At 60.4% G+C, this 24456-nt stretch overlaps 1 protein-coding gene and 1 long non-coding RNA gene across 3 annotated transcripts; one reads left to right on the top strand and one right to left on the bottom strand.

Annotated features, from left to right (window-relative positions):
• The first annotated feature begins 6970 nt into the window (after nucleotides 1–6970).
• Nucleotides 6971–23508, top strand: DDHD2 (DDHD domain containing 2). Of its 2 annotated transcripts, none has more exons than XM_064175530.1 (17): nucleotides 6971–7371; nucleotides 9847–10037; nucleotides 10896–10985; nucleotides 11694–11814; nucleotides 13212–13301; nucleotides 15356–15491; nucleotides 16004–16212; nucleotides 16745–16815; nucleotides 16999–17118; nucleotides 17312–17407; nucleotides 17829–17945; nucleotides 18034–18189; nucleotides 18280–18382; nucleotides 18471–18635; nucleotides 19403–19565; nucleotides 20525–20642; nucleotides 21496–23508. In XM_064175530.1, exons 1-16 carry the CDS (start codon nucleotides 7188–7190, stop codon nucleotides 20613–20615), a joined length of 2103 nt encoding a protein of 700 aa, XP_064031600.1. In that variant the 5' UTR covers nucleotides 6971–7187; the 3' UTR covers nucleotides 20616–20642; nucleotides 21496–23508. The 2 variants fall into 2 exon arrangements, with proteins under 2 accessions (XP_064031600.1, XP_064031598.1); XM_064175528.1 differs by having other exon boundaries at nucleotides 20779–23508.
• On the bottom strand, nucleotides 16971–21605 carry LOC135192429 (uncharacterized). Its single transcript, XR_010308986.1, has 2 exons — nucleotides 21519–21605; nucleotides 16971–17332 (listed from the first exon to the last, which is right to left on the bottom strand). It is a non-coding gene; the product is annotated as an uncharacterized LOC135192429 (long non-coding RNA).
• Nucleotides 23509–24456: the final 948 nt, after the last annotated feature.

The raw sequence follows: 24456 nt of genomic DNA, 5'->3' as shown, positions 1-24456 counted from the left end.
GGAGCCTTCAGCCATGGTTTTAGGGCTGGTGGCTGTGTTTTGGAAGGGGTCAGGCCTGACTCTGCTCTCTGGGGGCTGACTGCCAGCTGATGTCCTGAAGGCACCCAGCAGATCCCACATCATTCCCAGACGGAGCTGCCTGCACGGGACTGACCTTTGCAGCCAGTTGGATGTGTCCAGGGCCACGTGTGGTGGTCAGGCTGAACCAGGAGGCAGCTGAATGTCCTGGGACAGGGAACTGCTTTGCTTGCTCTTTTATTTCATCCTCTTGCCAGGCAGAGAGCAGCCAGGCTGAGCTATCCCTGCTTCAGGAAATCTGATGGGTGGTTTACTGAGAGCTAAAGCAGGTCACAGTGGACAGTCCCTGACACCACTCTGCACAGAGCAGTGACCCAGCCCCAGTCAGTGTCACCTTTCTTTCCCTGACAAAGGCAGCAGTGTCAGCAGCAGCTCCAGGAGTTCATTGTGCTTGGAGCTGTTTCTTGCTGAAAAACACCCCAGGTCACGGCAGGGGTAGTGCCCACACAGCACCCTCCTTCCTGCTGCCTCTTTGCACCCAGAGGAATGGAGAGCAGCAGCACTTTGGGGCTCTTTGGGCTCTCACGAGGAGAGGAGAAGCTCAGGAGGAGAGTGCTGGTGGTGCAGGAGGGGAGAGCAGCCCCTGCTGCAGGGCTGCTTGGTGCTCAGGGCATGGCTGAGCCCTGAGAGCAGCAGTACCTGGCTCGGAAGCTCGTTTCTGCTAGAGGCAGAGGCAGTTTGGTCCCTGTAACTCCTCCTTGGGAGTGCAGCCAGCTCTGACTCAAAGTGTGACCACCCCACCCCATTTTGGCTGTGGCACCAAGTCCAGGCTGTGGCCTGACTGTTTGTGCTCTCTAGGGAATTGCCAAAGAGCTGATTTCTTCTTTGCTCTGCTCCCACATTTGCTTTTGCATTTGGTTGGCACAGCTGTGGAAATGAGGCTCTGGGTTCCCTCTGTGCCAGAGCCTGAAAGTTGTTTGTTGCAAGAAATGGTGCAAGTCCTGCTTCAGCAGAGAAAGTGACATCATCCAGCTTGGTCAGCACTGGCCTCTGCAGCAGGGAGAGCTGCTAGGGCTGGGAGGGACAGCTCATGGGGCAGGCAGTCTCCCTTCACACCCCCCCTGACAGCAAGGTCTCCCCCTGCTCTGCCCAACCACCCCTCCTCATGGAGCCACACCAAAAATGAGCAAGCTGAGCCAGAGCCCTGCCAAGAATGGGCAGAACTGAGCTATGAACACACCAAAAATGAGCAGAAATGAGCCAGAGCCACACCAAGAATGGGCAGAACTGAGCTACAACCACACCAAAAATGAGTAGAGCTAAGACCACACTAAGAAGGGGCAGAACTGAGCTAGAAGCACACCAAGAAGAGGCAGAACTGAGCGAGAAGCACACCAAGAAGAGACAGAACTGAGCTAGAAGCACACCAAGAAGGGGCAGAACTGAGCTAGAAGCACACCAAGAAGGGGCAGATCTGAGCTAGAAGCACACCAAGAAGGGGCAGAACTGAGCTAGAAGCACACCAAGAAGGGGCAGATCTGAGCTAGAAGCACACCAAGAAGGGGCAGAACTGAGCTAGAAGCACACCAAGAAGGGGCAGAACTGAGCTAGAAGCACACCAAGAAGGGGCAGAACTGAGCTAGAAGCACACCAAGAAGGGCAGATCTGAGCTAGAAGCACACCAAGAAGGGGCAGAACTGAGCTAGAAGCACACCAAGAAGGGGCAGATCTGAGCTAGAAGCACACCAAGAAGGGGCAGATCTGAGCTAGAAGCACACCAAGAAGGGGCAGAACTGAGCTAGAAGCACACCAAGAAGGGGCAGAACTGAGCTAGAAGCACACCAAGAAGGGGCAGAACTGAGCTAGAAGCACACCAAGAAGGGCAGATCTGAGCTAGAAGCACACCAAGAAGGGGCAGATCTGAGCTAGAAGCACACCAAGAAGGGGCAGATCTGAGCTAGAAGCACACCAAGAAGGGGCAGAACTGAGCTAGAAGCACACCAAGAAGGGCAGAACTGAGCTTTAACTCGAGGCAGCCCCAAGAGCTGCCACAAGGCCACCAGCCCTGGGACAGGTCTCCCTCTCCACACCAAACAGCCTCCACAGCTCCTTCTGCTGCTGTCCCTCAGTCCCGTGGCAAAGGGGACACTGATGCCTCAGCCAAGCTGCCTTTGTGAGGCCGTGGCCCCAGCAGAAGTGCTGCAGCAAGTCCCTGCTGGCGGCAGGCAGCAGCTAAGCTGGGTCAGGCTGGAATCTGCAGAGCTGGCCCAGACTCTGCTTTTCTGTGTTTGCTTCAGTAGAAGAACCTCCCCAGGAACAAGGCAGCATTGTTCACAGCATCCTGTTCGCCCCAGTGCTCACTTCCCTGCGCTGCTGACTGCCAGGGGAAGGAGGGGAGCAGGTTCTAGCTGTGTGAGGAGGAGTGTGGAGCAATCCTACCCCTGGCCGACTCAGCAGCACTGCAATGCAGTCAGCCAGGAGAGGAGGGGACAAAAAAGCCACAACCCCAGCACTGTATCACCAGCAGCCTGTGACCTGGAACAAAGGTCTCCAGCTGTGGGGACGTGGTAAGGACACCTTTATCTGCTCCAAAGGGAACATGAGAGTGTAACTGCCTGGCACTCCAGCCAGACACAACCCAGGAGGAGGAGGAGGAGGAGGATGTGAGTTTCTTCCCTGGTGTTTAAGTGCTGAGCCCATCAAGGTGCTGCATTCCCCACGCAGCATCTCCTCTTCCAGAGGTGTAAGTGTGGGAAGGGCTTGGCAGAGGCTGCTGGAAACCTCCAGCACGTGGAGGGACATCACCGAGTGGGCTGGAATGGCAGTGCCACACGTGGGGCTGGCTGGCAGCACAGCTGAGGTCAGGTGTCTGTGTCCCTCAGTGTGATGGCAGGGTTGTGTCTGCTCCAAAGCTGGGAGCAGGGATCACAGATCACATATGTCAGGGGTTGGAAGGGACCCAAAGAGCTCCTCCAGCCCAACCCCCCTACCAGAGCAGCACCATCCTAGCTTAGGGCACACAGGAACACATCCAGACAGGCCTGGAAAGGCTCCAGGGAAGGAGACTCCACAACCTCTCTGGGCAGCCTGTGCCAGGCTCTGGGACTCTGCCAGTCAGGAACTGCATACTGAGGTGGAACCTCCTGTGCTGGGGTTTGTGTCCTCTGCCTCTTGGCCAGGGCAAACCTTCCACTGTACCCCACAGAGAGTCCTGCTGACGTAACCACAGCCATCCTCAGCACCTTCCCTCTCCTTCACAGCAGGACCAAAGTGGGTCAGGGCTTGGCTGGTGACCTGGAAGGAGAGAGATGCTGTGGCCCTGCCCTGGACGTGGGGGTGCAGCCATTTACTCCACAGGTACAAAACAGGGAAGGAGGTTTAGCACTTTTGGCCACTGCTGGTGGTCTTAGGTCAGCAGTTGGACTTGATGATCTCAAAAGCCTTTTCCAACCAAACCAATCTAATGGTTTCTGGGATCCAATCTCCCTGCCCTGTACACACCCTGCTGGAGAGGAGCACTGGGATGACAGTTCCAGCCGGCTGGTGGATCTCACAGCATCCACCCACACCATAGCCCCCCCAGATCAGGCAGCCTGACTCTGCTGACCATGAGGCTCCTCTCTGCAGAAACCAAACTCCTCTCCTGGGGTTGCCTCTTGCTTCACCTCAGGAAGGGAGTGTCTCAATCCCCACCGAGGTGAAAGGTGCTGGAGCAGGTCCAGAGGAGGGCAACAAAACTGGGGAAGGGCCTGGGGAATAAACCTGATGAGGAGAGACTGAGGGAGCTGGGGATGGGCAGTGTGAGGAAGAGGAGGCTGAGGGCAGAGCTCACTGCTGTCTGCAGCTGCCTGAAGGGACATTGTGCAGAGGCTGCTGCTGGGCTCTGCTCACAGGGAACTGCAGGCAGAAGAGGGGGGAATGGCCTCAGGCTGAGCCTGGGGAGGTTTAGATTGGACATTAGGGAAAAGGTTTTCCTGGAGAGAATGGTCAGGGACTGGAATGAGCTGCCCAGGGAGGTGCTGGAGTCACCTGGGAGTGTTTCAGGGTGGTTTGGATGTGGTGCTTGGGGATGTGGTTTAAAAGGTGAATCTGAAGGGGGCTGCAGGGAGGCTGGGGAGGGACTATTGACAAAGTCTGTCAGTGACAGGAGGAGGAGGAATGGGTTTGAAGTGGCAGAGGGGAGATTGAAACTGGAGGTTAGGAAGAAGCTCTTGGCAGTGAGGGTGGTGAGACCCTGACACAGGTTTCCCAGGGAGGTTGTGGAGCACAGAAGCACAGAATGGGATCAAAGATCACACTGGGTGCTTCTGTGCTCCACAGCCTCCCTGGAGAGGTGTTCAGGACCAGGTTGGATGAGGCCTTGAGTGAACTGTTCTAGTGAGAGCTGTCCCTGTCTATGGCAGGGGTTGGCACTGGCTGAGCTTTGAGCTCCCTTCCAGCCCAAACCGTTCTGTGACTCTATGACTCTGGCAGAGCAGGGCTGCAGGTTGGACTTGGTGACCCCGAGGGGGCTTTGCCACCCTGCACGTTGCTGCTGTTCTGTTTCTGTGAGAGGGGCACAGACAGACTGAAGAACAAACCCTGGGCCAGCATCTGCAACGCTCAAGCATCTGCCCGTGGTGCCCAGTGGGAGGCAGCCAGCACCACGCCGTGCCCCCTGCCCGCCCCCGCATCCGGCTCAGCGCCCTAATGAGCTGCCCCAGGGCAAAGCTCAGGCGAGAGAGGCCTCATTAGCGCTGGCATCACCCGTGCGGGCCTCTGCCAGCTGTGCCAGCTGCAACACCCTCCGCAGAGCTGCTGGCAGGGATTGCGAGTGGAGGCTTCCTACACAGGGAGCTTGCAGGCAGGGGGTGAAGGCAGGGTTGCAGGCAGCCGTCGCAGGCAGCAGTTACAGGCAGGGCTGCAGGCAAGGCCAGCAGTCATAAGCAGGGGTGCAAGCAAGGTCAGCAGTTACAGGCAGGGGCTGCAGGCAGGTCTGAAGGCAGCAGCTGCAAGGAGAGATTGCAGGCAGGTCTCCAAGCAGCAGTTACAGGCAAGGTCAACAGTCACAGACAGAGGTTGCAGGTAAGGCTGCAGGCAGCAGTCATAGGCAGCAGTTGCAGGCACAGTCAGCAGTCACAGGCAGCAGTCACAGGCAGGATCAGCAGTTACAGGCAGGGGTTGCAGGCAGCAGTCACAGGTAGGGGCAGCAGTTACGGGCAGCAGTTACAGGCAGCAGTCACAGGCAGCAGTCACAGGCAGCAGTCACAGGCAGGGTCAGCAGTTACAGGCAGCAGTCACAGGCAGGGTCAGCAGTTACAGGCAGGGCTGCAGGCAGCAGTCACAGGCAGCAGTCACAGGCAGAGTCAGCAGTTACAGGCAGCAGTGGCAGGCAGGGTCAGCAGTTACAGGCAGGGCTGCAGGCAGCAGTTGCAGGCAGCAGTCACAGATAGGGGCAGCAGTTACAGTCAGCAGTCGCAGGCAGGGTCAGCAGTCGCAGGTAGGGGCAGCAGTTACAGGCAGCAGCCGCAGGCAGCAGTTGCAGGCAGGGGCAGCAGTCGCAGGTAGGGGCAGCAGGTACAGGCAGCAGTCGCAGGCAGGGTCAGCAGTCGCAGGCAGGGTCAGCAGGTACAGGCAGCAGTCGCAGGCAGCAGTTGCAGGCAGGGGCAGCAGTCGCAGGTAGGGGCAGCAGTCGCAGGTAGGGGCAGCAGTTACAGGCAGGGTTGCAGGCAGCAGTCGCAGGCAGAGGCAGCAGTTACAGGCAGCAGTTGCAGGCAGGGGCAGCAGTCGCAGGCAGCAGCGGCAGGCAGGGGCAGCAGGTACAGGCAGCAGTTACAGGCAGGGTCAGCAGTCGCAGGTAGGGGCAGCAGTTACAGGCAGCAGCCGCAGGCAGCAGTCACAGGCAGGGGCAGCAGTTACAGGCAGCAGTCGCAGGCAGCAGTTGCAGGCAGGGGCAGCAGTCGCAGGTAGGGGCAGCAGTTACAGGCAGGGTTGCAGGCAGAAGTCGCAGGCAGGGGCAGCAGTTACAGGCAGCAGTTGCAGGCAGGGGCAGCAGGTACAGGCAGCAGTTACAGGCAGGGTCAGCAGTCGCAGGCAGCAGTTACAGGCAGCAGTCGCAGGCAGCAGTTGCAGGCAGGGTCAGCAGTCGCAGGCAGCAGTTACAGGCAGCAGTCGCAGGCAGCAGTTGCAGGCAGGGTCAGCAGTTGCAGGCAGCAGTTACAGGCAGCAGTGGCAGGCAGCAGTTACAGGCAGCAGTCACAGGCAGCAGCGGCAGGCAGCAGTTACAGGCAGGGGCAGCAGCGGCAGGCAGCAGTCGCAGGCAGCAGTCACAGGCAGCAGCGGCAGGCAGCAGTTACAGGCAGCAGTGGCAGGCAGCAGCGGCAGGCAGCAGTGGCAGGCAGCAGCAGCAGGCAGCAGCGGCAGGCAGCAGTTACAGGCAGGGTCAGCAGTTACAGGCAGCAGTGGCAGGCAGCAGCGGCAGGCAGCAGTTACAGGCAGCAGTGGCAGGCAGCAGTGGCAGGCAGCAGCGGCAGGCAGGGGCAGCAGGTACAGGCAGCAGTTACAGGCAGTGGCAGCAGCGGCAGGCAGCAGCAGTCGCAGGCAGGGGCAGCAGTTACAGGCAGGGGCAGCAGCAGCAGGCAGCAGCAGTCGCAGGCAGGGGCAGCAGTTACAGGCAGGGGCAGCAGTCGCAGGCAGCAGCAGCAGGCAGCAGTCGCAGGCAGGGGCAGCAGGTACAGGCAGCAGTTACAGGCAGGGGCAGCAGTCGCAGGCAGCAGCAGCAGGCAGCAGCGGCAGGCAGGGGCAGCAGGTACAGGCAGCAGTTACAGGCAGTGGCAGCAGCGGCAGGCAGCAGCAGTCGCAGGCAGGCCGCGCTAGGTCGCCGCCCGCCCCCGGTGACGGAGCCGCGGCGGGGCCGGTCGGGCGGCAGCTCCGCCCCGCGCTGGGCGGTCTGCGGGGCCTGCGCTGCGGCCGGGCCGGGCCGCGGACAAGGCGCGGGAGGGGCCGCAGCAGGGCCGGGGCCGCAGCCAGCCCGGTTCGGGAGCTGCGCACCCGCGGACAGGCGCGGCCGGGACAGGGGCCCCGGAGGGCTCCGGCCCCGACGCCCCCGCTTTGGGCAGCGTTTGCCGCTGGGGGCCGCGGGAAGCGTTCCTGGGGTCCCGGACCCCCGCGGCGGGCGCAGGGACATCGCCATGGCCACCGCGGAGCAGCCGCAGCCCCCCCGGGCCGGCGGCGAGGCAGCGGAGCCGGAGCCCGGCGGCGGGTACGAGCCTGTGGTCCCGCACTGGTTCTACTGCAGGGCGGCGGACGGCAGGGAGCGGTGGGTCCCCTTCAGCAGCCAGGACTCGGAGCGGCTGGAGGAGGCGTTCGGCGCAGGTAGGCTGAGCGGGGCTGCGGGGGGCTGCTGGGGAGGCTGCCCTGGGGATCAGAGCACATTCACCCCCCTGCCGCCCCCGGCAGGCAGCGCTCCTGCCTCAGCTGCTGTCACTGCTGCTGTGGGGCTGTCCTCCGGGTGGGAAACACCTCCGAGATCATCGGGGGCAGCCTTCAACCCAGCCCCACCGCGGCCCCAAGTGCCTCGGAGGTTTCTTGGGCGCCTCCAGGGATGGGCACTCCACCACCTCCCTGCGCAGCCTCTGCCAGTCCCTGACGGCTCTTGCAGCAGTGAAATTTTTCCTCACCTCCAACCTAACTCTCCCCTGGCACAATTTCAGGACATTTCCTCCCCTTCTGTCACCTGTTCCTAGGGAGCAGAGCCCAACCCCCACCCGGCTCCAGCCTCCTCTCAGGGAGCTGCGGAGAGCAATGAGGTCTCCTCTCAGCCTCCTCTTCTCCAGCCTCACCCCAGCCCAGCTCCCTCAGCTGCTGCTCCCCAGCCCTGCTCCCCAGCCCCTTCCCCACCTTTGGTGCCCTCCTAACGTGTTCCAGCAGCTGCTCCTAGAGCCGCTGTAAGGAGCTGGCCAGGGGCTGAGGGCAGTGGGGAGTCGTCAGGTGTGCGCTCAGGGGAAGCAGTGCGTGGGCATCGCATGGCAGTTCCCCAGGCACGTCCATAGCTTCCTCCAGGGGTGCACCACTCTCCCTGGGGGGGTTAAATGTGAGGATTCTGCGTTGCACTCTGCCTGCTGCCAGCGCTGCAGCCACGTGAGGAGCAGAGCCCCTGGGCTGCATGGGGTGGTCTGAGCTGCGCTGCAGGCACCATGCAAACTGCACAGCAGCGTAGGGCAGAAGACCCACCTGGTGCCAAGGGCAGAGCTGTCAGGATGGCAGGAATTCGGATGGGGCATTCCTGGATGCTGAAGGGATCTGCTGAGAGCAGCACTGCTTGTGATGAGACCTGCTGCTGCTGACCATCACCCTCTGTGTGAGCTGCTGAAGGCATTGCTGCTGCCAGGGCACCCCCGGGCAAGGGTTGCTGTGGAGCAGCCATTGCCCAACAGCTGCTCCCATCCTCCCTCCCCCAGGAAGTTTCGGGTTAGAGGCTGTGCCCCACTGCTGCTCAGGGCCACAGCTCGGCTGAGCACAGCCTGGCACGGGGCCTCTGCCAGCAGCCTGGGCAGGGGGCAGACCTGAAAGGCAGCAGAGTGACCCAGACTGGCTTGAGGTCTGTGTGGGGGTCGGTGTGGAGTTGTGCCTTACAGAGGGGAGCAGCTCAGGAAGGGGGAGGGCTGCACCCCCACGTGCAGCACAGCACTCCCCAGGGCCACATTTAACAGCTGAGAGAGGCAGGGAGAGTCGTGGAGTGCTGGAATGCTTTGGGGAGGGAGGGACCTTAAAGATCACCCAGTTCCAGCCCCCCTGCCACGGGCAGGGACACCTCCCACTAGACCAGGTTGCTCCAGGCCCCATCCAGCCTGGCTTTGAACATTGCCAGGCTTGGACCTCCACAGCTTTTGTGGGTAGCCTGTTCCAGTGCCTTGCCAGCCTCCTGGGGAAGAATTGCCCCCTAATGTCCAGTCCCAATCCTCCTTCTCCCAGCCTGAAGCCATCAGCCCTTGGCCTCTTACCCCATGGCTCTCTGCAGAGTCCCTCTCCAGCTCTCCTGTTGCCCACTTCAAACACTGGAAGCCTGCAGGGTACAGCCCTGGAGTGGCCTTCCACTATCTGAGCTGGGGCTGTGCAGTCTGCAGAGGAGAAGGCTTCCAGGAGAGCTTGGAGTGGCCTTGCAGGATCTGAAGGGGGCTCCAGGAGGGCTGAGGAGGGAATATGGACAAGGTCTGGGAACGGCAGGAGGAGGAGGAGGAGGAATGGGTCTGAAGTGGCAGAAGGGAGACTGAAACTGGGTGTGAGGAAGAAGTGAGGGTGGTGAGACGCTGGCACAGGTTGAAGGTGGTGAGACCCTGGCACAGGTTGAAGGTGGTGAGACCCTGGCACAGGTTGAAGGTGGTGAGACCCTGGCACAGGTTTCCCAGGGAGGTTGTGGAGCACAGAAGCACAGAATGGGATCTTTGATCCCATTCTGTGCTTCTGTGCTCCACAACCTCCCTGAAGGTGTTCAGGACCAGGTTGGATGAGGCTTTGAGTGACCTGTGCTAGTGGGAGCTGTCCCTGCCCATGGCAGAGGGTTGGCACTGGCTGAGCTTTGAGCTCTCTTCCAACCTAAACCATTCTATGACTGTGGCTGAACTAGAGAGGAAGACAGTTGTATCCTAGTGCCTTCATCCTGCCTGGCACAGTCCATCTCTCCTAGGCTGCTCTCTGTGCCTGGGCACGGGGAACATCGGTGCCCGCTGCCGTTGAGCATCCTGCCCACAGCAGCTGTCCCATCCTCATCCCTCTCTTCTCAGGGGTCTGGGATTCACAGCTGGCTGCTCTGGTCCTGCCAGCATTAACTTCAGGCCTTGCTTCCTGCAGGGGGAGCCCAAGCAGAGGTGGTGGTGCCCACCTCGGGGGGTAGGTACGACGTGCGGCTGCAGCAGCGGCAGCGGGTGGCAGTGTACTGGGAGGAGGAGGTGTCGGAGGTGCGGCGCTGCACCTGGTTCTACAAGGGGGACAAGGACAATAAGTACATCCCCTACTCAGAGACCTTCAGTGAGGAGCTGGAGGTAAGCACACCCCACCCCCCCTGCACCCCCTCACCCCCTCCCTGCCTGCCTCCACCTCGAGCACATCTTGGCATCTCCCTGGCAAACGCTGGGCCCAAACTCCACCTGGGGCACACTGGCACCGCAGCCAGGCCTGAGGACATGAACTCCAAAGAGGCTTTGGCTGGGGGTTTTCACAGCTGATTAACATAACTAAACAGGGCCAGTGCCTTGCTCCCAGCCTGCTGTGGCTGGTGGCTTCCCCTTCTCCTGCCCTCACCCAGCCACTTCACCATCCTTCCTCTGCCCGTGGAGTGCCAGGTGGCTCTGGCCTTGCTGGCAGCCTCTAGCAGCTCTGCTCTGCGTTTTCCTGCCCCTGGCACTTCAGCTGGGCTCTCCCTGTCAGAATTTCCTCATGGTTCCTCCAAAGCCAAGGGAGTTGTGAGTGTGAGAAGGAGAAACCACCGAAGAGGGGACAGGCTGAGCGTGGGGTGGCCTGTGCTGGGGACTCCTCTCTGGAGAGCTCTCTCTGAAGAGACAGAGAAATGGAGGTGTGAAAAGAGACATTTCCACAGTGAGAGGTCTAAAAGAGCTTTTCCCACAACAAGCTGCACTGAGGCACCAAAAGTTGCACAGCTGAATGGAAGGGGCAGGCTGCTGCTGCTGCTGCTGCTCTTACAGCGAGGGCTTGCCAGCAGCTCTGCAGCAGGTGGATCCCAGGTGACCCTGCTGTACCCCAGCCTGCCCCAGATGATTTGTCTGCTCCTTCACAAAGTCTCTTGATAAGGAGTACCATAAAATGGGTGGGACAGGGCCCAGGTGGTTGCATGTTCCTGGGAATGCCTTCAGCTGACTCACAGAGGGGATTCTTTCCCTTAGGAAGCTTACAGGATTGCTGTGACCTTGGATGAGTGGAAGAAGAAACTGGAGTCCCCCAGCAGGGAAATCATTATCTTGCACAACCCAAAGGTGAGCAGGGCCTTGGGGTCTGTGTGCTGACCAGCAGGAGTGTCCCTTCAGTTCTCCTGAGGGTCTCTCTTCATGCTCTGGAACTGGGATTTAGTCTGGAGAAGAGGAGGCTGAGAGGAGACCTCATTGCTCTACAGTTCCTTTCAGGGAGGTTGCAGGGAGGTGGGGGTTGGGCTCTGCTCCCTAGAACAGGTGATAGAAGGGGAGGAAATGGCCTGGAATTGTGCCAGGGCAGGGTTAGGTTGGAGATGAGGAAAAATTCCTTTGCTGCAAGAGTGGTCAGGGACTGGCAGAGGCTGCCCAGGGAGGTGGTGGAGTGCCCATCCCTGGAGGTGTGCCAGAAACCTGTGGCCATGGCCCTTGGGGCTGTGGTTTAGTGGCCATGGTGGTGCTGGCTCCATGCTTGGACTGGAGGATCTCAGAGGCCTTTTCCCTCCCAAACCATTCCACCATTCTGTGCTGTTCCTTCCAGCCCTGTCTGCTGAGCAGCCCCTTCTGCCCCAGCAGCACTGCCCTCACCTGCCTGTGGCAGAGGGCTCCAGGGGTCCCCTCTGACCGTGTCCTTGCAGCACACCTTTGGCTCCCTTGGCACTGGTGCCAGCGTGGCTGAGCAGGGCACTCTGGTGCGGCCACCTGCCAGCTGTGGCAGCAGACTCCTGCCCTGCTCGCCCCGGCACAGCCTCAGGCCAGCCTCTTCCTGTTTACCAGCTGATGGTGCACTACCAGCCAGTCGCCACCTCTGACGATTGGGGCTCCACTCCCACGGAACAAGGTCGACCTCGAACTGTGAAGAGAGGAGTGGAAAACATTGCTGCTGACATCCCCAGCGGTGAGCTTGCTTCTCCCTCCCACCCACGGCTGCAGAGGCTGCTGCCCACAGCTGTCTCCAGGGGACAGAGGCTGCCATGGGCCTTCTGCACAAGGACACCTCTCAGTGTTTTTCCCAAGCTTCCCTGGCACAGGAGGGCTGCAGAGGAGGCAGAAGCGTGGGGACAGCTTCCAGCACAGAGCTGCTGCAGGCACTGCAGGGCCTGGAACCCCCCTGGGCTCCTGGTGGCTGTGTTCATGGAGGAGTTTCTTCCCGTGGCAGGCAGAGAGGATTCTTCACCTACCTGCTGGTGGCTTTCTGGGGCACCTGTTCTTCCCATCTCTGAAGCTGTGCATCAGCTCTGTCCCCTCTCAGCTGTCCCTGAGCCTTGGGATGTCCCCAAGGTGGGACAGGAGCTTACTCCTGCCCAAGCTCTCATTTTCCACCGTGCATGCCCTCGGGAGGGCACCTACGCAGCTGAGGTGTGTGGGAAGCAGAGAACAAGATGCAACTCACCTGCTCCTCCCCGAGAGGCTTCCTGCCTGCTCAGCAGACCAGGCTGGGCACAGGGCAGCCAGACTGAGCCTCCTGCTCCTGCCCTGTCCCATGCTAAACACTTCCCGGGGCTGGGGGACCAAGGCCCACCCGTGCCTGCTGAAGGGCTTGGTCACAGCGGGGAGCATCTTACCCTCCTCTGCTGCCTGTCAATCTGCATCTCCCCCAGGGTGGACAGATGAGTTTGGTGGGACAGGCACTTCAGAGACGTTGAGTTTCTGGGATCAGTTTTGGGCCCCTCACTCCAAGAAGGACATTGAGGGGCTGGGGCAGGTCCAGAGAAGGGCAGTGAGGCTGGGGAAGGGTCTGGAGAACAGGGCTGGGGAGGAGCAGCTGAGGGAGCTGGGGGAGTTCAGTCTGGAGAAGAGGAGGCTGAGAGGAGACCTCATTGCTCTTTACAGCTCCCTGAAAGGAGGTTGGAGCCAGGTGGGGTTGGGCTCTGCTGCCAAGGAACAAGTGATGGGAAGAGAAGAAATGGCCTCAAGCTGCACCAGGGAAGGCTTAGGCTGGGCACAAGAAACTTCTTGACTGAAAGGGTTCTCAGCCCCTGGCACAGGCTGCCCAGGGGGTGGCTGCATCCTCACCCCTGGAGGCGTTTCAAAGCCGCAGAGATGTGGTGCTGAGGGCCAGGGTTTAGCCCCAGCCTTGGGAGAGGTAGAGGAGGGTGGGACTGGAGGACCTCAAAGGTCTCTTCCAACCACGCTGTGGTTCTGGATCCCACAGCCCTCCAGGCGCCGCCTCACAGCCTGTGGCTGGCCGAGGGGGGGAGGGGAGGCTCTGCTCTCCTGCAGAGCAGATGGCTCCAGTGGGTCAGTTCTCCACCAGCTGAGGTCCCCTCCCCTCAACTCCTCTTTCCTCCTCAGGAGAGCCACTGCAGATCGACCACTTGGTGTTCGTGGTGCACGGCATCGGCCCCGCCTGCGACATTCGCTTCCGCAGCATCGTGCAGTGCGGTAGGTGGGAGCCTGCCTGGGGCTGCCCTCCCCCTCTGCTGCCCTCGGCAGCACCAGGAACCCAACCCACAGCTGCGTGGACCCTGTGAGGTGCTGTCAGAGCACCTTCAAAGCACCTCCACGAGCAGCAGGGTGGAATCTGCTGACTGCAGAGGGGATGTGAATGCAGCACTCACTGACCCAGCAAAGCTTTGGGCCACCACTGCTCAGCACTTTGCTTTGCTGCTGCTGCTCAGAGCAGGGAGTTGCCTACACTGGGCAGAGATTTTCCAGCTAACTCTAAACCTGCTGAGCCAGCTTCCACTGGTAAAACCTTCCCAGTCCCCTGCTAGGGGTTCATCTCACTGGGTGAAGTCTGAGAGGCAACACCTCCCCAACCCCGTGGAGCAATTTTGGGTCCCAAAGCAGGGATGCTGCTTCTGGTGCACTAAATCCCCTCTCCTGGAGGTGAGGTGAGATGTGAGGACTGACACTGCTCCTACAGGCTCCTCCAAGGCCTCACTTGGTGATCAGTGCTGGGGGCAGGGCACCAAACCCTGCCCCAAACCTGTTCTGATCACTGCTGGCAGTGCTTCAGGTCTGTAGGAGAGGTGAAGACTGAGCTGCCTGGAAGCAACAGGTTGGAAACAAAGGCAGCTGAGGGCTTTCACAGCAGGCTGCTGTTGGGTGTGATAAAGTCTCTGCTGCAGCCTGGTCTCTGCATGTTCAGCTGCTGAAACTATTTGCAAGGCTGCTGACCATGGCAGGTGAAGGAGGTAATACAGTCCTGGGCACTGCCATACAGGAGAGCTGTGGAGGTGCTGGAGCAGGACCAGAGGAGGACAAGGAAGCTATGAAGGGCCTGGAGAGTAAATCTGATGAGGAGAGACTGAGGGAGCTGGGGATGGGCAGTGTGAGGAAGAGGAGGCTGAGGGCAGAGCTCACTGCTGTCTGCAGCTGCCTGAAGGGACATTGTGCAGAGGCTGCTGCTGGGCTCTGCTCACAGGGAACTGCAGGCAGAAGAGGGGGGAATGGCCTCAGGCTGAGCCTGGGGAGGTTTAGATTGGACATTAGGGAAAAGGTTTTCCTGGAGAGAATGGTCAGGGACTGGAATGAGCTGCCCAGGGAGGTGCTGGAGTCACCTGGGAGTGTTTCAGGGTGGTTTGGATGTGGTGCTTGGGGCTATGGTTTAAAGTGAATCCTGTAGAGTAGGTTCTAGGTTGGGCTTGGTGATCCTGAGGGGCTTTGCCAGCCTGCAGGGTGCTGTGATGCTGGGAACTCAACCTTGCTCCTTCAGAACTGAGCCAGCTTGAGTTTGTCTCCTCCTTCAGCTCCCCTCTCTACCACCTCCCTCTTTGCCACTCCTAAAATGCCCTTCCTCGTCCCAGCTGCATGAAAGCCCTGCCCGTGTGGAATGGGACAGCCAGGCCCAGCAGCCACACGTGTGTGGAGCCTCTCCCTGATCCTGCAGTTAAAGGTTCAGGCTCTTAGGGTAGCAGCAGCAGATTAAAGGCCCTGGTGGGATTGCTTTTATCTTGCTAAGCAGCCCAGCTGCAGCAGGCTCTGGTCCCTGCAGCAGGCTCTGGTCCCTGCAGCAGGCTCTGGTCCCTGCAGCAGGCTCTGGTCCCTGCAGCAGGCTCTGGTCCCTGCAGCAGGCTCTGGTCCCTGCAGCAGGCTGTGTCCTGCAGCAGGCTCTGACTCTGCAGCAGGCTGTGTCCTGCAGCAGGCTGTGTCCTGCAGCAGGCTCTGGTCCCTGCAGCAGGCTGTGTCCTGCAGCAGGCTCTGACTCTGCAGCAGGCTGTGTCCTGCAGCAGGCTGTGTCCTGCAGCAGGCTCTGACTCTGCAGCAGGCTGTGTCCTGCAGCAGGCTCTGACTCTGCAGCAGGCTGTGTCCTGCAGCAGGCTGTGTCCTGCAGCAGGCTGTGTCCTGCAGCAGGCTCTGGTCCCTGCAGCAGGCTCTGACTCTGCAGCAGGCTCTGTCCTTCAGCAGGCTCTGGCCCTGCAGCAGGCTGTGTCCTGCAGCAGGCTGTGTCCTGCAGCCCAGTGCAGCTCAGTCAGAGCTGGTCTCTCCTGCAGTGAATGACTTCAGGAACGTCTCCCTGAGCATGCTGCAGGCACACTTCAGGAAGGCCCAGGAGCAGCAGCAGATCGGCAGGGTGGAGTTCCTGCCCGTGAACTGGCACAGCTCCCTCCACTCCACCGGCGTGGATGTGTAAGTGGGCTGCAGGCAGCACCTCGCTGGCCCTGGGGCTGGCAGAGCTCACAGCCAGCCCTCTCCTGCCTGCACTCTGCTGCTTCTGGTGGCTGCTGCAGGCAGAGGGGAGGCTGAGTGCTGGCAGCAGGACAGATGCAGCACTGCAGAGCTCCAGCAGCATCTTTGTGTGGCTGTGGTGCGGAGGGCAGCAGGAGCCTGCTCTGCTCAGCACCCAGCCTGGGGGGAGGCCTTGCCCCGGCCAGTGTCAGGAGGAACCATGGACCTTTCTGAGGGCCCTGGAAATGGCCTCTGCAGTGGCCTAGGCAGGGCAGAAGGCAGGCTGTGCTCCTTCCTGCTGCCTAGGCTGTGCTCTGCCTTCGCTCTTTGTGTGATCCGGGGGGCCAGGTGACACCATTGTGTCCCTTGAGAGGGTGGCAGTCCTCCTGGGAGCTGCCGTTCGGCTTCAGAAGGGTGGTGGAGTTCCCTGGCAGCTCTCACTGCTGTGGCCTCTCTCTTCTTCCCCTCTACAGCGACCTGGAGCGGATCACTCTGCCCAGCATCAACCGGCTGCGTCACTTCATCAACGACACCATCCTGGACGTCTTCTTCTACAACAGCTCCACCTACTGCCAGACCATCGTGGACACGGTGGCCTCGGAGATGAACCGGCTCCACCAGCTCTTCCTGCAGAGGAACCCCCTCTTCAAAGGGGGGGTCTCCATCGCGGGGCACAGCCTGGGTGAGAGCTTGTCAGCCGGCGCCGGGAAGGGCCTGAGGGTGCCCAGAGGGCTGGGGCAGCTCTGCCGCGGGAGGAGGGCTGGGAGCTGGGTTTGGGCAGCCTTAAGGAGGCTCAGGGCAGACCTTATTGCTGTTGCCAGTACAGAAAGGGAGGCTGCCAGCAGGGTGGAGACTCCCTTTGTACAAGGAGTCCCATGGGAAAGGCGCGGGGGGGTGGGGACCAGTCACTGCTGGGAGATTCCCAGTGGAAAAGGTTTGCCCAGGAGAGCAGCCAGGCACTGGAGTCACCTCCCAGGGGAAGCAGTTGAGTCCCCTCACTGGGCAGCTTCAAGCCTCAGCTTGCCAGGCTGCTGGCCCAGCTGCTGCAGCTCTGCTGTGCCCTAGCAGGGTTGGAGCAGATGAGCCCTGGGGTCCCTTCCAGCCTGGCACCCTGGGATGCTGTGCAGGGCAGGTCTCTGGTCCCAGAGAGCTGACAGCTCAGGGCTTTGCCATGCCAAGGTGCTGATGCTCTGCCTGCCTGTGCCTCTTTCTAGGCTCCTTGATTCTGTTTGATCTCCTGACAAACCAGAAAGCTGCTCCTGAGCAGGACGAGCAGGGCACAGAGGTATGAGCTCTGCCTGGGCTGCAGGCAGCCGTGGGGTGCTCCTGCTGTGCCACTCCTCCGTGGGGGGCTGCCCTGGGGGGCTGTGCTGGTGCAGCATCACATCAGCCTCCTGCTTCTGCCTGGGGAAGAGAGGCCAAAATGCACAGGAGCAGAGAGCAGGATCCCTGATGGTTTTGTTCACAGGGCTCCAGGACAAGCTCAGGCAGCAGAGGTGTGGAGGAAGTCAAAGAAGTGCTGAAGCAGCTGGAGCTGTCTGAGTACTGCGAGGTGTTCGAGAGGGAGAAGATGGACAGGCAGGCACTGGTATGGAGCAGTCCTCTTCTGCTGTCTCTGGGCTTCCCTCTTTGCTTTTCTTCCCAGTCCTCCCACCCTGTGCACATCTTCCTGAGTCACTCAGGCATGGAAGGGCTCTGAGGAGGGCAGCAGGAGCAGGATTAGGACAGAAGTGCCTCAGCACACCTCTGCTGCTCTGCTGATGCCTGCTGCTTGTCTTCAGTTCTTGTGCGTGCAGGAAAACCTGAAAGAAATGGGAATTCCCTTAGGACCAAGAATGAAGCTGCTCAACTACATCAGCTCCCAGAAGGAGATGCAGGTCTGCTTTCTGGGGGGCTTGGGTCCATCCAGTCCCATCCCATCCCATCCCTCTCAGACCCTTCAGCACTTAGTCCCCAGGCACCCTGGCCTCCTCCTTTCAGGCCGCCCTTGCTCGGGCAGCTCCCAGGGGCTCCTGTTTGCTGTTACGCTACTGCAGGGTCACTTTATCCTGTGGCCTGTAAGGGCTCACCCTTGCCACCTTGGCAGTGGTGGGAGAGGCTGCAGGTGGTGCTGCCAGCTGGCAAGGTGCTCAGCTAGGGAAGGATGGTGCTGCCAAGCCCATCCTTGGCAGTGCTGGAGTGGGCTTGATGGTCTTGAAGGTCTCTTCCAACCCAAACGATTCCATGATCCCAGACCACGCTGGTTTGGAGGCTGCAGGTGCTGAGCTCACTCAGGGTCTCTCGGTTGTGTGGCTGCAGGACCAGGGTGCAGCAGCTGCTGGGCACAGCAGGGAGCACAGAGCCCCTCCTGGACCCCCATCAGAGCACGACCTGGATGGCAGAAGCTGCCAGTACCGCGACGTCGGCTTAGGGCAGGTAAGTGCCAAGCTCCTCCCTGTGCTGAGGCACTGGTGGAGCACACCCACTCGTGTCTGCTGAGCCCAGCCTGGGTGTCCCTCTCCAGGTCTCAGCCAACTACCCCCAGCTGAACTACAAGCCCTGCATCTTCTTCGCCTTCGGCTCTCCCATCGGCATGTTCCTGACGGTGCGGGGGGTGAAGCGAATCGACCCCAACTACAGCCTGCCCACCTGCAAGGGCTTCTTCAACATCTTCCACCCCGTGGGTATAACAGCTGCAGCCTTCCTGCCCGCTCTGCAGGGCACCAGCCTGCCTCACACACCCTCCTCCTCCTCCTCCTTCTCCTCCCAGTTTGACCCAGTGGCCTACAGGATTGAGCCCATGATCGTCCCCGATGTGGAGTTCGAGCCCATGCTGCTGCCTCACCACAAGGGCAGGAAGAGGATGCACCTAGGTAAGGGGCAGGGCAGTGCCTGTGCCCCTGCCCGGGCGGGGCAGCTGCTGCCGGCCCCAGCCCAACGCCGCCCCGCGGTGCCTTGCAGAGCTGAAGGAAGGGCTGACCCGCATGAGCGTGGACCTGAAGAACAACCTGCTGGGGTCGCTGCGGGTGGCCTGGCAGTCCTTCACCCGCGCCTCGCTGCCAGCTCTGGAGGCAGCCAGCGCCGACCCCGAGCTGGAGGCAGAGCCTGGTGCAGAGAAGCAGCCAGGTTGGTCCCACGCAGGTGGGGATGCAGCATCCTGCCCTGCCCGCGGGGCTCGGAGTCCCTGCGGCCGTGCCAGGGGGGTGCCTGTCGGGCCTGGGATCCAACCCCAAGCCTTTGAGCTGTGGGGGGCAACTGGCTCTCCAAATGCCCTGCTGGTAGTGGAGGGGGAGAAGGGGCACCCTGCCTGCTCAGCCTTCAGTGCTCGCAGCACCAGGCTGGAGCCTGCCAAGCCTGCTCCCCTTCTCAGAATCACAGAGTGCCAGGGGCTGGGGGGCACCTCCAGAGCTCAGCCAGCCCAAACCCTGCAAAGCAGCAGCACCCAGAGCAGAGCACACAGCAACACCTCCAGGCAGGCTTTGGATATCTGCAGAGAGGGAGACTCCACAGCCCCCCTGGGCAGCCTGTGCCAGGGCTCTGGCACCCTCCCAGGGCACAAATTCCTCCTCCTGTTTCCATGGAACTTCCTCTGCCTCAGCTTGCACCACTGCCCCTGTGCTGTCAGTGGGCATCACTGGGCAGAGCTGGCTCCAGCCTCCTGGCACTCACCTGCACAGCTTTGTAACCATTGCTGAGGTCTCCTCTCCCAGCAGCTCAGCCCCAGCTCCCTCAGGCTCCTCTCCAGCTGTCTCCTGCCATGCTGCTTTCCAGGAGAGAGCCTTGGTGCAGGAGGAAGGTTCCAGCTGCGGGCAGAAGGGAAGGCAGGGTGATGCTGAGATACATTCCTGCCTGCCGGTGTCCCCTGGCTGAAGCCCTTTTGCTCTTCCCTTCAGACACAAAGGCAGAGGAGCCCCCCCCGGCAGCCAAGGAAGAGACTCCTCCCATCAACGTGGGGAGGCTGAACGGGGGGAACCGCATCGACTACGTGCTGCAGGAGAAGCCGATCGAGAGCTTCAACGAGTACCTCTTTGCCCTGCAAGGACACCTCTGCTACTGGTAAGCTTCTGCCCGGCTGCCCAAGCTGCCAGCTCCTGAGGGATGCCAGCAGAATCCTGCCACTTTTAAAGCCAACGCTGCAAGAAAAGCCTTGACTGAGCAAAGACCTGCCCCTGCCTGTGAGGGGGGCACAGGGGCTGGTGGGCACAGGGGCTGGTGGGTAGGGGTGCAGGAAGGAGCCTGGGGTAGTTCCTGTCCTTGCCTTCTACTGCTGGCATTTGCTGAGTGCTGCATCTACCCCACAGCCACCCTGGCAGGGGGGCAGGAAAGGCACTGGGGGCCCTGGCAGATGGGAGAGTGAGCAGGAGCCAGCAGTGTGCTCTGGTGGGCAGGAGGGGCAGTGCCATTGTGGGGGGATTAGAAGGGCTGTGGTGAGTAGGTCAAGAGAGCTTCTCCTGCCCCTCTGCTCTGCCCTGGTGAGACCTCATCTGGAGTCCTGTGTCCAGTTCTGGGCCTCCCAGTTCAAGGTGGGCACAGAACTGCTGGAGAGAGTCCAGGGCAGAGCCACAGAGATGCTGAAGGGAATGGAACAGCTCTGTTAGGAGCAGAGCCTAAGGGAGCTGGGGCTGAGCTGCTGGGAGAGGAGACCTCAGCAGTGGTTACAAAGCTGTGCAGGTGAGTGGCAGGAGGCTGGAGCCAGCTCTGCCCAGTGATGCCCACTGACAGCACAGGGGCAATGGTGCAAGCTGAGGCAGAGGAAGCTCCATGGAAAGAGGAGGAGGAATTTGTGCCCCGGGAGGGTGCCAGAGCCCTGGCACAGGCTGCCCAGGAGGGCTGTGGAGTCTCCCTCTCTGCAGATACCCAAAGCCTGCCTGGATGTGTTGCTGTGTGCTCTGCTCTGGGTGCTGCTGCTCTGCAGGGTTTGGGCTGGCTGAGCTCTGGAGGTGCCTCCCAGCCCCTGGCACTCTGTGACTCTGTGAAGTGTTCCCTGCAATTCCCATGCCCTCCTCCTGCTGCAGGGAGTCAGAAGACACAGTTCTGCTGGTTCTGAAGGAGATCTACCAGACACAAGGCATTACACTGGATCAGCCTTTGCCAGGAAGCCAGTGACCAGCCTGTGCTCTTTGGCTGCTGGATGTAAGTGACCTTACCTCTTCCTTCCCCACGATACCCTCAGAGGGCATCTGAGCCTTTGGAGGGAGTTGGGGTCGGAGTGGATGCTCTCCAGAGGTCCCTTCCAACAACCTCTGCCCCTCTGTGATTGATTCCACAGTGCTGTGTCTAAGGCAGCAGCCTGGGGCAGGTTTTCCTTTGGCCTGGCTGCACATTGGGCTCCTTTCCTCTCCTGCACACAAGCACTCAGACAAGAGGAGAGCTGCTAACCTCCTGCTGCAGACAAGGGCAGCAGCAACCGTGCATGGTTCCACTCAGTTCAGTCAAGCAGGGAAGGACCAGACCATGGCCCCACACTCCAGCCTCCTGGCCTGAATGTTCCTTATAGGTGGTGGTGCAGCAGGGCATGGACAGAGCTGTGCTCAGCCTCTGCTGCTGACTTGAGTGAGGGTAGAAGAGGCTGAGGCACAGCCTTGGGTTTGCTCTCAAAGCCCAGCAGTGCGTGTGGGAGGCTGGGCTGGGTGGGAAGGAGGTTGCACTGAGGTGGGGGTTGGTCTCTTCTCCCTAGATTCAGGTGATAGGAAATGGCCTGGAGTTGTGCCAGGGCAGGGTTAGTTTGGAGATGAGGAAAAATTTGTTTGCTGCAAGAGTGGTCAGGGACTGGCACAGGCTGCCCAGGGAGGTGGTGGAGTCCTTGGCCCTGGAGGTGTGCAAGAAACCTGTGGCCATGGCACCTGGGGGCATGGTTTGGTGCCCGTGGTGGGGTTGGGTTGAAGGTCAGATCTTGGGAGTCTTTTCCAACCCAAACAGTTCCATGACTCCAGGACACTTTGGTCTGCCCCAGTGCAGCTGTTGCTACCTTCTTCTGCTTCCTTAGATCCCAGTCACTTGAGCACTCACCAGCACAGTCCAGATGTCTTCTCTGCCTTCCTCTCTCCTCTGCTGCTGTCCCCTGCATGCTGCCTCCCAAGTACTTGCTGCTCCCTGGAGCCAAGGATGATTTTCCTCCATTTCGGGTACGGGTTGGGGGGGGAACCCAACCCAAAACTGCTGAGGGCAAAGTGCTGCAGCACATCCAGCACCTGCACTGGCACCCCCTGCGTACTGCCAGCCTCCGCAGCAGAGAGCAGCTGCCTGGGCTGGGAGCTGCTCCCCGGAGGGCTCCTGGCTGCGTGGGGAAGCTCAGAGCTGCTCTCCTTGAGGAGTCATTAGGAAAAGGCCTTAAAGATGCAGCGTGGAGAGAGCCAAAGCAGCCTTGTGGAGCCCAGGAGGTGGCTGCCTGCTGCCCGCAGTGCCCCAGCGCGGCAGGGGGGAGGGCTCTGGGCACGGGGAGGCGAGGCCCAGGCTGCAGGCAGGAGCAGGAATGTGTCCTACCAGCCCCTGCCACCTCCTTCAGCTGCTGCTGTGGGGTTTGTACACCCCTGGGGCCACGCCAGGCAGCACTGTCCCTTAAAGCACCCTGTGAGAGTGGCAGGGTTGTGTGCCCTTGCCCCAGCTGCTCCTGCCCGCTGGGGGAGGCTGGCAGCGACCTCTCAGCACCCCCACCCAGCAGCCCACGTGTGGGACTGAGCTAGCAGCCAGGTTCTACCTGCAGGATTCACCTCCAGCTCAAAGCACAGCTGCACTGGAGGGGAAAGCAGCTGCTCCTCAGCAGCATCCCAGCAGCTGGGAGGCCTGGAGGGCAGTCTGCTGCTACCCTGCTGCTGTCTGGCTTGCAGGGTGGCCCACAGGGATCTTTGCAGCCAGGCTCCAGTCCTTGAGTTGGGTTTGAAGTACACAAAAGGAAGCCAGCAAAGTGGGGGCCCAGAGCTGTAAGGTCTGGACACTGCACCCCCATGAGCCCATGGAGGAATGACACCAGCTCTGCCCTCTGGTGTGCCAGCTCTGCTCCAAAGGGGACAGAGAGGCTCCTGTGATCCCCTCCCTGCGACCAAAACCCCCCCAGGCTGACCTCAGAACCCCCAGACTGACCTCAACCTCTCCCCAACTCGGCCCCAAATCCCTCCAGGCTGACCTGAAACTTCTCAAGCCAGCCTTGAACCCCCCCTCAGGTTGACCCCAAAACTTCTCAGGTCAACCTCTAAACCCCCTAGGCCAGCCACAAATCCCTCAAGGCTGACCCGAAACCTTTCAAGCCACCCCAAAACCCCCCAGCCTGACCCCAGATCCCTGCAGGCTGATCCCAAACCTCTCAGGCCAACCTCAAAACCCCCTAGGCCAGCCACAAATTCCTCCAGACTGACCTGAAACCTTTCAAGCCACCCCAAAGCCCGACCCCAAATCCCTCCAGGCTGACTCCAAAACCTCTCAGGCTAACCTCAAAACCCCCCAGGCTGACTCCAAATCCCCCCTAGGCCATCCTCAACTTCCTCCCTGGCTGACCCAGGTTGAGCTGAGGCTGGAGCCTTGAGGCAGGGCAGAAGCAGACACTCAGATGTGTCAGGTCTTTGCCTTTGGAAGAACCAAACCACTTTCCCCTCCCTGCCTTTTGCCCTGCATGGGGTCAGGAACCTTTTCTCCACAGCCTGTGGCTTTGGTTGGGTTTTTGTGTCCTCCACTGCACATCATTTGCACTATGAGAAAGGTTTTGTGTGGAGCCTGCATCCTTCCTTCCCTTCCCCCTCCACTCCCATCCCCAGGGAAAGAGATCTTTTACCTGACTGCAAGAACAGGAACTGCTCAGCCTCAGCTGCTGCTTGCTGAGAGGTCTCCTGCAGCAGTAGGGAAAAGGAATGGTCTGCCCATGGGACACTTCTCAACATCAGCTCTTTGAGTTATGCACTTTGTAAAAAGAAGAGGGAGAAAACAAGAAAAGAGGAGAAGTTAAACACCTCTGAGATGTTATTTAATGTCTTTTGCAGTAAAAGCCAAAATAAACTAAGTAGCTGAGTGTGGTCTGTGCCTGTCCTGGGGGCCGGGAGGGGGCTGAGGAATTGATGTGCCCAATTTGAAGGGAAAATAAAGCTGTTTGTGGAGCATCTGAGGCTGCAGGGCAGCAGGAGGCTCCTGTGGGACAAAGTAAAGATGATGAAGTGGTTCACAGATGTCAGGGGTTGGAAGGGACCCAAAGAGCTCATCCAGTCCAAGCCCCTGCCAGAGCAGGACCATCCAAGCTAGCTCAGGGCACACAGAACACATCCAGACAGGCCTGCAAAGGCTCCACACAAGGAGACTCCACAACCTCTCTGGGCAGCCTGTGCCAGGCTCTGGGACCCTTCCAGCCAAGAAGTTCCCTCTTGTGCTGAGCTGCAACCTCCTGTGCTGCAGCTTCCATCCACTGCTGCTTGTCCTGTGCCAGGGAGCAGTGAGCAGAGCCTGTCCCCCCCTCCTGACCCCCAGCCCTCAGAGGGTTACAGACATTGATTCAATCCCCTCTCAGTCTCCTCTTCTCCAGACTCTCAGCCCCAGGGCCCTCAGCCTCTCCTCACCAGGCACTGCTCCACTCCCCTCATCATCCTCACAGCCCTCCCTTGGACTCTCTCCAGCAGTTCCTGTCCCTCTTCAACTGGGGAGCTCCAGACTGAAGGCAGTGCTCAAGATGAGGTCTCAGCAGGGCAGAGCAGAGGGGTAGGAGAACCTCCCTGGCTCTGCTGGACACACTCTGCTCAATGCCCCCCAGGACCCCATTGGCCTCTTGGCCCCCAGGGCACATTGCTGCCCATGGATGCTCTCCCCCAGCACTTCCAGCTCCCTCTCCTTGGGGCTGCTCTCCAGCAGTCACCTCCCAGCCTGTACTGGGGCAGTTTATTCTCCCTCCCCAGGTGCAGGACTCTGCACTTGGCCTTGCTGAACCTCATTTGGTTCCTCTGTGCCCAGCTCTGCCTGCCCAGGGCTCTCT

This window comes from Pogoniulus pusillus, chromosome 42 (assembly GCF_015220805.1).
Source record: "Pogoniulus pusillus isolate bPogPus1 chromosome 42, bPogPus1.pri, whole genome shotgun sequence".
In the NCBI taxonomy this organism is placed as follows: domain Eukaryota; kingdom Metazoa; phylum Chordata; class Aves; order Piciformes; family Lybiidae; genus Pogoniulus; species Pogoniulus pusillus.
Note: the sequence above shows the minus strand (reverse complement) of the source record. Positions and strands in the feature narration are given on the sequence as shown.

Coding starts and splice junctions, on each gene's coding strand:
- DDHD2 (XM_064175530.1), top strand. CDS start 7,188: ATGGCCACCGCGGAGCAGCCGCAGCCCCCCCGGGCCGGCGGCGAGGCA. Junction 13,302..15,355: donor CCGCAGCATCGTGCAGTGCG/GTAGGTGGGAGC, acceptor TCTCTCCTGCAG/TGAATGACTTCAGGAACGTC. Junction 16,816..16,998: donor AGGACGAGCAGGGCACAGAG/GTATGAGCTCTG, acceptor TTTTGTTCACAG/GGCTCCAGGACAAGCTCAGG.